Below are 13,381 nucleotides of genomic sequence, written 5' to 3' on the forward strand. Positions count from 1 at the left end.
CGTGACTGAGGGTCCAAGGATGAGTGTGCAGATAATGAGTCAATGGTCGAGTTTGAGAGTGAGAGTTTTGCGCCCACTAAAGCTTTTACCAATTTTATTATTATTTTTTAACTATAAACCCTAGAAAACGCCCAACCAAAAAAATCCTAAAACGAACTCCATTGAATTTCTAGCGAATTTTATTGAATTTAATCCATTTTTTTGCAAATTCGTCAAAGGTTCGTGTTCGACATGAAGTTTGGTGAACAAAAACAAATTTGTTTGAATTGCTAGGAGATCCGACAAATTTCGAATACCAAGGATTAAATTCATCGAACCTGGCGACTTAGGTTATAGCATCATCAGTCTAGAGTTGTTGCAACGTTGGTATGGAGTTGCAACCACGAATGTAATTGGGAGTTGCAACACAAGCCAAAGCAGGGGTTGTGACAACGGGCCTAAACAAGATTTACAAGAACAGACCTGAACAAGAGTTGCACCAATAGCACAAACAAGAGTCGCAGTGTCACTATGTGTTAGTTGTGAAACACATCCAAAGTTGCAACAACTGTGAACTACAGCAACGGCTATGAAGTGCAGAAACTACCAATGAGTGTTTTTGCGCTTTTATGCCCTATTCACCATGGTCAGTACAAAAGGATAACAATTTCACAATAATGCATAAGAATAAACATAAAAAAAGGCATACTAAGGTGATAATTATACCTTTTGTCAAAAACATATGGTTTTGAGCGAGCAGTGAGGAAACAGGGTTTAATTAGAAAAAGGCGAAGCAAAAAGGTGTTGGATAGGTGCCAAAAGGATGCCAAATAAAGCATCATTCAGAAGCCCTATCGGCTCTTCCAATATTCTAGTTCTTTGCAAAACTTGCTCATGTGTGCGTCAAAAATACTATTGTTCAAGAGCAAAGGAAAATTTTATGGCAAGGTGGGAAAATAAATACCAAAAGATATCATTTGGTCAGTTGGGCAATGGTCAAAGCTCTTATGAATTATGGTGGCTTAAGCATGAAAGATCCATCCTTAATGAATTTTTCTTTAGGTGGAAAGTTATTATGGTCGTTGATAACTAAAGAATACAATTGGTGGAAGCAAGTAATTCATCGAAAATATATAAGTGGAGATGGAAGTAGAAGCTTCAATCAACGCATTAATTCAAAAGGAAGGTTGCGGATTTGGAAGCTAATGGCAACTATCCTTCATGTACTCCAAGGTAGATTCATATGCATCCCAAGTAATGGAAAGAAAATTAATATTTGGAAGGACAATATATTGGGAAATTCTCCTTTGGTATTAAAGTATTCTCTTCATTCCCTCAAACCATGGCTATCCCAAGCAGGTTGGCCCTCTCTATATGACATTTCAATATGGAATCATAGGGGTTAAAGGTGTGGATGGAATTTGTTCTTCATTCCTCTACATCTATTACACCTTTTCCAAGAGGTGAAGATGGCACTGGCTAGTTGTGCGCCTCTTTCAACTTTCAAAGCTAATAAAAGGGGATGGGGAAGTCCTCCTACACATCAAAGAAAGGATATGAATTTCAAATGCCTACTCCACATCCCACCTCCAATTTATGGTGAAACATATGGAATCATGACAACCTTCCTAATATAAATATCTTTTGTTGGACTTTAGCTCACAAAAAAATCCTTACCGTAGAAAATCTTAGCAAGAGAGGGATTCAAGGTCCATCAAAATGCCCTCTATGCCACAATGACAACAAAACCATCAAGCATTTATTCTTGGATTGTAATTTTACTAAATAGGTCTACAAGCAAGTGTTACAAGGGTTGCACCATCTATTCAGGAGGCCAGAAACAATTTTTCAATTATTTGAATCATCAAACAAGCTCTATAGAAACTGCTTCAAAGGGAAACCTCTTTTCAAAAGAATCTAGATGGTCGTCCCAAAATTTGTCTATTGGGAAATATGGCTAGCTAGAAACTAGGCAATTTTTCAAGATTCCTTGTCTATACCTAAAATGGTCACTGAAAGAGCTAAAGTCCTTTTAGCATAGCATATGAAAAGCATAATTATAAAGTCTCTAAATCCCAGTCACAAAATAAATATGACGACAAATGGAGTTTTCAATTAAGTCTACAAATTCTAACCATCCCTACAGTACTCGATTCTTTGATGGGGCATAAAAGAAAAATCTGGGGGGGTTCCTTTTGGCCCCAAAGGACAAACTGAACTAGAATACTCATGGAGCCTAGGCATAACTTCTAACAACTACGTTGAAATGTATGCTCTCTTCCAAGGAATCGTTTTGGCTCAATCCTTATCAATTAGATCTCTATAATAGGTGTTCTAATAACTCTATTCATAACCTTACTTTGGGAACCTTTCCTCTTGATTCCACTCTCCATCATCTACATACAAGAAATTTGAGACCACTTGCTTGCATTCCTTATACTCAAGTTATGCATGTCTTACGAGACTTGAACAAGGCAGCAGGCAACTTGGCAAATCAAGCCCTATCACTACCTCCTGGAACTTTGAGGGCCAATGGAACCCTGCAAGAAGCAATGTCACTGTAAACATAATGAGGAATATCAAATTAAAAAAATTATACACATACATTCATACATATACATACATACATACATATATATATATAGCGAGGCATATTGCATTTTGTGAACGTGACACATCAAAGACACAACAGGTGTATGAGAAGGTTATTAAGAACCGCAAGGGTCAGGTAATGAGGTACAGTCTCAGCCATAGCTACATCTTGGGAATCAAAGGCGGCATCATTCAATCATTTGGTGGAACACCATGGTCATTCTCAAGATCCCTTCCATGAGTGTAGAGGTTGAGAGGTTGAATTGGTACGCTCCCCAAAGCAGATCTTGTGTGCGAGTTGTTATCTGACATCCTCCAAACTCAAGTTGTAGCATGGAACATGAAACATGGGATGTCAACTCATCGAATTTGGTAATTTATGGGTGTCGATACAAAATTGTCCACAAATTTCCAAAGCATAGTGAAGGAGCAAGTGTTGGACTTTCATTCCTTATCCTCGAGGGCTCGAACTTGTGCCACTTGTGGAGGTGGACAATCCTAAAATTGTTAACAAAACGAGTAATTTGAACAAGGTGCCAATTATTCTCATCAACGCTCACCAAGTATTTTATTTTATTGTGATGGAGGGCAGTAAAGGTAAAAGACATGGAGCATACAAAGTAGAGAGCAACTCAGACGAGGAAGCCAAGATATAGATTGCAATGCTAGGAAGGAAAATGGACAACCTTCAAATCCAGGTTGAAACATTAACAAATATTCTCTCCACACAACATCAACAAATGGAAAATATGAGTGTTGAAATGTAGTGTCTCCAATCTCTAGTATAGCAACGCCAGACAATGCAACAAGGAGACATTCACGTCAATGAACACAAAATCTCTTCTGCAAATTCAGCCCAAGCCATCCCAATGGAATTGTTGGATCTCAATCGGGTAGCTTCTAGTGAAAATCTTATCGTTATAAATGATTAGGAGTCCATTCTTGTTTAATTTTGATGGCAACTAAATGTTCTTGTGTTAATGACATTTTCTATACATTGTACCTGTATGGCTATTTTTTGGAATCTAGTAATAGGGTCGAGGCATAGCCAGTCTAGCCATACTAGAATAGTTTTAAAGCCCTCTGCAATATTTTCTCTCAAAAAGCCATGGATGTACCTCCTTTGTGGTTCAACACTTTCTTGCTATTATAATCTATTCTGTTATTGTTTTAAAAAATGATTGAAAGGATGTAAAAAAAATATTACCGTTCCTTTATAGTAGTTATGAAAATGTTTACAAAGCCCTAAATGTGCTCTATGCACATTGACAACATTTATCAACTTCCTTACAACTACCCAAGACAAACACCACTCATACGATATAAAGCAAACTCTCTTAGCAAAGCAGTGCACTTTTTTTACTTGACTCTCATTAACCATAATAACTATATCTCTTAGCTAGGAGCCTTGAATTGTTTTCCACTTGATTGTTTGTTTGATCAAATTTCTTTCAACTACGTAACATCCTAAGCAATGCACTTGTAATTTTCCAAGCTTACACTTTAATCAACCATCATACTATAACACGATCTCCCACAACAAGCTCTTTTCTTTCAATATAGTGGTCGTGCCATAGGTTTACAACCCCGCTGGTCTGAAATGAAAATTGGTTAAACCAACTAGTCAACAAATGTTGGAGAACAAACTGGCCCATCGAACCAATTCGAGGACAGGTTGGTACCAATTAGGTACTAAACTGGCCGACTTGGTACCAAACCGATACAAACTAGTTGATTCTGCTATAAATCGGCCCGAGTTATTCTGTGCACACATGGCAAGGACGAGATCCACAGATTGTGGTTTTAGGTGGTTTCTAAGGAAACCATGGGCAATTTCCCTCCAATTTTTGGTCAATTTGGTACCTAATTGATACGAACAGATCCAAACTGGTCGATTCCGTTATAAACCAGCCCGAGTTATTCCATGCACACATGACAAGGACAAGACCCACAAATGGTGGTTTTAGGTGGTTTCTAAGGAAACCATAGGCAGCTTCCCTCCAATTTTTGGCCTCCCAAACTTATAAAAGCATCCTTGAGCTCTTATAAGCCTCACACTTCTCATTTCAAGTTTTTTTGAGCATATAAGAGCTTGAAGAGTTATGAAACAGCGTTGAGTTTTGCAACAACGACATCAATTTTGGAGGTTCTTTATCATCTTGGAGTTGGTTTAGAGCTATCTAGTGGAGTTGGAATCTTTAGGAGGAGGCTTTGGCAACTAGTTTTCATTCTCGAATCCCAAGTATGATTTCTCTCTTTCAAAATTCCAAAATTGACTGCCACCCCTCTCTTTTAATTTTTCCCCTCCTTTTTCAACTAAAAAACAACCCCTCTTTGCACGCTAAATTTGCCTCTTTTTTATTTTCAAATTTATCATAGGTTTTTCATTTTACTGAGCGAAATTTTTTTTCTATTTGCAAATCTCTTTCCCTTCGAATCTGAAGAGTCATAATCCACTGTGGCCCCAAAAGCCAAAGATGTTGCATGGGTTTATTGTTGATGTTGATGGCAAAAACTTGTGCAAATATTGCAAGCGCCCAATGGGGAGAGAGGGGCATCCATAGGTTTAAACAACACTTGGTTGGTAAAAGAGGCCAAGTAACCCCATGAAATACACCAGATGAAGTGATAGGTCCCATTAGGGCATAATACCTTGAAAAGTTTGAAAAGTTTGAGGAGGTGAAGGCTAGGGAAAAGGCTATACAAGCATAAATTACAAGCATAAGTTTGATAAGTGATCGTGTTGATTAGTGATTTGTAGTAGCCCTTAGTAGCCCAATGGTTTAGTAGCTTTAGTTGTAGCATTTTTTTTGGACACTAAAGGCCATTTGGAGCCTCATTGATTATGTATTTTGTTGATGATATGTATTGCACTCAATGTTATTTTCAAATATGCTCCCTTATATGGTATATAGATGAGCAAACATTGCATATTTTGTATCTAAGGGTTTGGAATCATGGTTTGAAATCTTAAAAATAGCTTTTCCCATTAAAAGTTAGTAATTTATGCATTTCATCCAATTTTGATTCATCAAATCCAGTTTGATCCGGTTCCAATTTGAATCCTGGTTTGATTGGTGGCCCGGTTCAAAACCCGATTTCAGTTTTTAAAACTACAGGTCATACCAAGCATTTTGCTTGGCTTTGTTCACTTCTTGGTACCATTGTGCCCAATGATTTGACCAATTTCATTGACCTACCTATTGTAGTCTTTCTTGTAAAGATCTCTTATCATCCATCTAGTCACTATAATAAATCTTAAGGAGGATAAAAACTCATGTGGAACAACATCTTCCTAAGGATATACCAACTCAAAGGTATCCTATCAAGATCTTAAAAGTTGACCTATAAGATCAAGTGCTACAATAACTCTAATAACCCAATCATCTCCATTAACATTACAAATTTTTATTAGGCTTGCAACTAATACCTTATTGAATGCCTCAACAAAACCATTTGCCTAGTAAAAAGGTGAGCTTTGTGATATTGAACCAGAAGTTCCAGAAAAAGGAATTTTAATAGTTTCATTCACAAGTACTTAGCTTGGTCATAAGTGATGGAAAAAGGGCAACCAAACCTTCCAATAGCAATTTGATAAGTAAGCTTAGCATTTGTCTGAGCTATGCACTCTTCAACAGCCTCAGCTTCAACCTACTTGGGTAAGAATTATGTTGTAGTGATAATGTATCTCATTCGTATTCTCCTTGCTTGTTCTAACACTCACCCCAGCAAAGTCAATTGCCAATATGTCAGATGTCAATCAGATTTAGACTCTAGAGGCATTTCATCTCTTTGTGCCAACTTCCCCATCCTATGGCATTCTTGAACAATTTTTGCAAGCATTAAACAACTTGAAGAACTTTTTCTTGCTATAATATCTTCCTTGAGTGACTTCCTGCAACTCTTTGACGTGTTGATTCTCAAAAGGACTCGCTTTCATGCTCTACTATGCATCTACATAATCTTAACCAACTCATACAATAGACCATAAATAATCTGAGAACTTGCCGCTCGCATAGCTAAAGCTCTTATCTTTAGGTCAACCTGTCTAAAACCCCAAGAGTCGTTTTCAAGAAAATTTGTAAAATCTTCATATAAGTTGTGGAAGCTTCACCTATAAAAAGATGCATCCTGTATTACTTATTCAAATTGTTTCTTCCCCTAATTCAATACTTAAAAAATTGTCCGAACAAACATAAGAGACTTAACCAAGTTCAATGTTAGTTATTGAGAAAAAAAACGTAACCACCTGCAAATTCTACCCCCATGAAATAACTTTTATTAAGAAGGTACTTTAAGGTTCAATAATCAATGTAAAAAGGTCAAAAGGTTGGCCAATATACATGTCTAAGCTTTTGCAATTCAAAGAACATTGCTAAAGCCTTCCCAGTGTCATTGGATGATTCTTTTTGCACTGTTTAAATTTTAAGCCTGCACAAAACATAGTATGGACAATATTCCCTTTTTCTGGTTGAGTTGAATTTATTCCCACAATGATTTTGATGGACATGTCAAAGCCTATGTTCCACAATGGGAGCCAGGAAAAGCACATGGGGAAATGTGGGAGCAACCCCAAATTTTAGAAAAATTCATGGGGACCGGGGCGAATGTCGAGGTCCCTAGCATAGAGGTCCCCATTTCTAAAATTATAAAAATGAAAATAATTAATGATAAAATCCCAACAATAACAATACAGCCTATGCAAATTCATCATTGTGCTATCTAGTGGAAACACTATAATCCTGGCAATCCTGAAAACTGTTAAGTCAATTAAATCCTGAATGGGATATCAAATTCTACTTTCACGATATTAAGTTCACTGAGGTTGGAACCACTCTCAAACATCCTGAAACAATTAATGGTAATGTTAAAATTTAAGTAAATATTTACAGTCTCCTTTATCTTATATTTTCACAAAACCTTCAAAACTCTATCCCCTATCTTTGTTCTGTCTTAGGGGTTGTTGGACCAAAAACTGAGGGGGAAAGGGGCGCAAGCACCCAGGCATCCTCCCAGTTTCTGTTCATTCCCTCTTCTTTTCTTTTTATGTGGAGAGGTGTGCGGTTGTTGTGGGGGGGGGAGTTTGCAGAACCCAAATACAGGGGGGAAACAGCGCCCACCAACCCCCCCCCCCAAAAAAAAGTTTTCTTTTTATGTGGAGGGGTGTGCGGGTTGTTGTTGGGGGGGAGTTTGCAGCACCCAAATACAGGGAGGAAACAGCCACAGATCATGCAAATTCGAAATATTTGTACCAATTCGGATTGTTAAAATTTAAGATAGTGTACTCCAGTTTGAGATTTGGACTTGCTTGCTGAAACTTGGGACAGTCTGATTAAATTCCAGTTTACTGAATCGCTTTGATGAAATTCCAGCTTGCTTAAATTTAGGACTGTTTTCTATAATTTTAGTTGGCTGAAATTTGGGAACAACGTCAAATCCAGTTAAGTGATTGGGCAAAATTCTGTGTGTTTGCTGACATTTGGGCAGAAATGTCAAAATTGAGCTCAGGGATTAGGCAGTTCGCTGAAGAAATTTAGGCATCAATGTCTAGTTCAGTAAAGTAATTCAGCAGTTTTCTGAAAGCGAGGACAATAGTTATAGTGTTGTAGTTACTCGCAGAAGCTCTCAGTTCATCGGAATAAATTAAGGGCCGTGATTTGTGGACCGATAGTGATTAGCACAGTTCAGCTCCCCTACTAAATGGGAAAGGTATTCTTGAGTCATAATTAGTTAAGTCGGAGTCTATTAAGTGCAATGAAGGATGATTGGCCGTATTCCTAGTAGTACAACTTCATACAACTTACTGCAAAGCTCGGGAGCGAAAAGACTTTACCCTAGTGACAAAATAACACCTGTAAATTTTACCAGAATGTGCATCGATGCAAAGGCCGTGTACCCTACTGCATAAGGGATTAAATATATTTTAGAAATCTGCTCAAATTACGTCGTAAGCTACTTCACAACTGTACAAAATTCAATTCAATTCAAAAACAAACCAACAAATGTGTTCAGAATTAAATGTGGGATGAAGCAACTCTGCAAAATCCAAATCAATTCCGTAGAACTTTTCGACTTGAAAGGCATGCTTAAGCAGAACAGACATAATCCAACAATTTTCCTGAGAATTAAATGAGGGATAATATATCTACCCTTCCATCGATAATTCATTTCTTACTAATAAAATCAGAGAATTTGCATACAAATTTCTTCAAATACTAGGGTGACCATTTTAAACATGGAATATTTTACAAGTCTAAAATTATCATGTATGTATAGAAAGCTTCTCGATATGAAGATTTTGAAGCAGGAAAATTTTAACGGGCAACATGAAAGTTGGTAAATGTGAAGCCATACTTTTGTATCAGATTTAAAATATATATATATATATATATATATATATATATATTTGCGGAAGAAACACTCACAAAAAAGCAAATTTTTGACCGATTATTACCATTTAATTTAAAAACTAAAACCAAAAAAAAAAAAAAACCAGCAAACTTGAAAGAATCAAATCCATTTTAACAAAGGCAGCGCCTTATTTTCTCTGGATAGACGGCTAAGCATTTCAAATTTGAAAGTCATTTAAAAACAAATTTATAGACTTTGAAGCTTACCATGTCTATGACAGCTTGACTGGAGAGAAATTCGAAAACCCCATCGCTGGCAATGACAAAGAAAGGCTGATCGGCCGTGAGGTCGAGCACGGTGATCTCCGGGACAGCAATGACACCAATGCTTTCAGCAGTACGATCACCAATACTCCTGGTAAACGCAGTCCCCGGATAATTTGCATCGGGCAGCCAGATCCTGGGAGGATCGCCGGCCTCATCATCCTCTTCAGTGCCCCAGCTCTGAACATTGGGATCTTTGAGGCCCTCCAGCTGATCCAAACTCAAAACCCTAGCTCCACAGAGCTTAACGCGCTTATATTCATCCTCCCTAAAAGGAGTCTGATCACAGGAGAGATCCAGGGCCTCGAGTCCGTTATCTCCCCTTCTTCTCTGCGCAACAACAGCCCTAGAGTCCCCTACATTCGCAACATACAAAGTTTTGCCTCTCACGAGCACGGTAATAGCCGTGGTGCCACTCATGGAATCGTCGATATCATCATTCCTGTGGAGCTGTTCATTAGTAACCCGGAAGGCAGAATGATATGCCGAGACGGCGTCCGTGGATAAAAGCGACTCTTTGAGAAGATTTTCACAGAGCCTCTTCTTGACGAACTCCGAACACTGCGTTCCATACTGCCCGTGGCCATCAAAGACTCCAAATAAATGGTCGTTAGGGTTATTTTTAAAGCAGGTGTGTACGCAGAAACTGTCCTGGTTTGGCTTCTCTGGGGCATCGGGGTAATATCCTTTCTGTGAAAGGTATGAGTATTTCAGCTCGTAATTATAAGATGGCACTCGGACTGTTCGGACTACGCTGTCTGATAACAATATACTATGAGGAGGAGCTCCTCCTGCTGGTACTGCTCCGCCGGGATGGTGATTTTGCAATTCAATGGCCGCTCCCTTTCCCTTTCCCTTAAACTTTACCTCCTTGCTCTCTCCTGAGTAATCTGGGGAGCCAGAACCACTGCCTCTCGCACATTTTCCCTGCACGCAACCCATTGAAGCAGCAACAAAAATGGAAGTTAATCAGTTGATACAGAGGCCCTTTGAAAAGGGATTGGGTATGTTGACAGGTACTGGCAGCAGCAGCGTCGTAGAAGAAGCAAAGATGGAAACGGGATGAGGAGGTTAATATGGCAGGGAGTGTGTGTGGAGACTGGCAATGAAAATGATATATGGGGGCTTCCTACCTTCGCACATGCGATTGGGTATAGGAATTGGACGGGAAGACATCAGCGTATGCGTATGCGTATGTTTAAGCTTTTCCTTTTGGAGATTCCATTCCATTTCCAACTCACCCCGCACAGCCGCCCCTCGGTTTTGAGGTGGGGAATGTGGTTTACGCTATTCTCATACTTTATCATTTATTGCGTCATTTGCCAACGCACCCAACTGGAAAATGCAGGAAGAATATTTAGTTATCCGATTATCTTTTAATTGGGATAACAGGAGATCTCGGTAAATCTTGTTCATGACTATTAAATATGGTTTATTATTAATTTTTGGTGTTGTTTATGTGTTTTAACCACTAAATATGGTTTATTATTAAGATGATGGACTATTAAGTTTTAATGATTAACCACACTTAAGCATTCTTAAAGCATTCACAACAAAAATTAAGATGTGTTGTGATTTACAATAAATATTGTTATTTGAAATTTTATTTTGAATTTTTAACTATAATCATATTACATAAATAAAATTTTGATTAAGCGAAATTCTCAAAAAAATATTAATATTTATAAAATTTGGATTTATTAATCATTAAGAAAATGTAAGTAAATAAAATTTGGGAAATTCAAATTACTTAAAAAAAAATACAAAGTGAAATTATTAAAAAATATTAATATTTATAAAATGCTTTGATGTGATTTTAAAGTATTTTTTAGAAGCATTTACTTTTTCAATCTTATCATAAAGGGATATTAAATATTAAATATAAGTAGAGAGTATAAAAGTGACCTAGTTACCAAATATTCTGTGAAACCTTTTGTATGTGGTGAGAAGAGGGATTATACAAGGAGGAGGGATGGGGTCATCAGCACTCCATGCAATAAGTGGAGGAGGCATGCTATGCATCCCCACTCCTGTTAGACCTATACAAGCCACGTGGCATTGTTTTACTCTCCACTAATGCTCATCCATGTATTCGAAAAAGGAACGCCTCATTAACTTGATTATGTTGTGGTCGGGCTATGACATATCACTCCTTGATGTTTGCAATTATCGATCTACGCCTTGTCATGTTGGACTTTGTTCTTTTCTTTTAATTGTTCCCTAGTAGTAGAGGTATTCCTTCCACTTCCCTTACAACCCTTAGGTATTAGACTTGGCTTCCTCACTTACGATGTGGTTTTTGGAGGATCAAGCATAGAAACAGTGAGCTCTTTGCTACTTTGTCTCCCACGCTAGCTTTTGTCCAAGGTTCTCCATCCCCATGTCTTGTTCTATCAGTCATCATCTGTGCTTCCAAGCTCATTGATGGCTCACAAACAAGCTTGTGTTCGCAAAGGAAGTGGTGGACGTGGTGTTATGTGTGGCTTGCAAGTCAGATATCAAGCTAAGTCCTCAAATTATCGTTTTGGAGCAAACACCATCTAACATCCAACAAGAGTTGCAAGAGGTTTGAGGTGGAAATAATTTAGAGCACAATGTTCAATCCAATTTAGAGATTGTTCCAGATATTGTAGCTTGGGTACCTGACACCGTTCACACTCATTGTTGGCAAATTCAATATCGTTGCACCATAAAATTATATTGGCATATAAAGCTTCCATTGGACGAAGTATTGCATGATAAGGACAATGTTAAAGATGAAATACTTCTAATGCAGAGGAAATGAAATTGCAAATGCAAGACTTCGATGATCGCAGGAAACGAATTGAAGCCAACAAAGCACAATGAGCGAGTCCTAGCACAATTCGTCAAGCTAGAGACACCCTATCAAGGTGAAGCCCTCATAATCTTCTTAATTGTCTTATAAGCCCCTAGTTTCATTAGTTTCTATTCTAGTTTATTCTAATAAAAGCTCATGTTGGAAGGATTTTCATTTATGTGAAAGGGTGAATGGGCCATTGACAAAGATGAGGAACACCCAAAGATGCATTATATTGTGTGTATGCTTGAAGAACCCTTGTTATTGATGTCAAAGGAGACACCATCTCAAGAAGAAAATTGCATAGGCTCGTAAAGGACTTCAAGTCCTTTCCCATGAGTATTTACTTGCCTTCTAACTCCTCCTCGTTGAAGAGATATTGATTTTATAAGTTAAAGAACCATATTTTTTTTCTCCCTTCATGTCAGCCTACATGAACTCAAGTCAGCCTCCCCAAGAGACATGTTTGTTCATATTATGGTCAAACAAGTATAAATAGAAGTAATACATCCCCCATTCAACCTTCTAACTTGACAAAGACAAGAAGACAAGGAGTTGAAGTTCATAGCTCATGAACTTGGTGGCAAACAAGAAGAAAGAATTCGATTTGGATCTGGTTTTTGAGATTTTAGTTTTTTGTGAACCTTTGTTTGTCTAAGATTATTTTATGTTGGATCTGTTACCCTCCCTTGAACGAATCATTGACCTCGCGGAAAAGTGACATTCTGTAGCTAGCAAACTTCAGAGAAAGGGGACTTCCTGTAGCTTGCAGACCTTAGAGAAAAGTGACTTTTTGTAGCTCACAGACAGCATAAAGGCGACTTTCAGTAACTCGCAGACCTCAGAGTAAAGCGACTTTCTGTAGCTCACACACCATAGAAAGGTGACTTTCTGTAGCTAGCAGACCTCAGAGAAAGGCAACTTTCTGTAGCTCGCAAACCTCAGAAAAAGGTGACTTTCCTTAGCTCCTAGAATGGTGACTTTCTATCTTAAGCAAACTTAATCAACAATTTCTAGAGCAAACCTAAGACACTTCTGGAGAAGACTTTTGAGGGCAGTACCTTTGCATCTTTTATATTGGAATTGGTTCTTGAAGCTAATCCTGTGGAGCTAAGTTGAAGTATTGTTGGAGCTTACAAAATACATCTTTGACGTAGCCTTGTTGAAGCATTGTTGAGGCCTCTTTAGGGCATCCTTGGAGCATTATTGAAGATATTCTTGTAGCATTTTTGAAGACCTTGTTGGAGTATTGTTGGGACCCATTAAACATGAAGAGCCTTAGAGACACTTTCAATGAATATTGAAGCCTGACTGGAGT

The 13,381-nt window shown here is 38.0% G+C and overlaps 1 protein-coding gene across 14 annotated transcripts in view; it reads right to left on the reverse strand.

Annotated features, from left to right (window-relative positions):
* Positions 1–10,426, reverse strand: part of LOC149169372 (Protein phosphatase 2C family protein) — a 64,687-nt gene extending 54,261 nt beyond the window's left edge. For 6 of the 14 annotated variants that reach the window (XM_089428683.1, XM_089428682.1, XM_089428684.1 and 3 more), the window contains exon 1: positions 9,189–10,425. In XM_089428683.1, the coding sequence (XP_089284809.1) occupies positions 9,189–10,187 (999 nt within the window). In that variant the 5' untranslated portion in view covers positions 10,188–10,425. Of the gene's footprint in view, positions 1–9,188 lie in introns of all 14 variants that reach the window. The other 8 variants (XM_089428693.1, XM_089428690.1, XM_089428692.1 and 5 more) reach the window with 4 other exon arrangements.
* Positions 10,427–13,381: the final 2,955 nt, after the last annotated feature.

Source organism: Pinus tabuliformis, chromosome 4_2 (assembly GCF_031772625.1).
Source record: "Pinus tabuliformis cultivar Carrire ecotype Pingquan chromosome 4_2, CPIR1, whole genome shotgun sequence".
Taxonomy (NCBI): Eukaryota; Viridiplantae; Streptophyta; class Pinopsida; order Pinales; family Pinaceae; genus Pinus; species Pinus tabuliformis.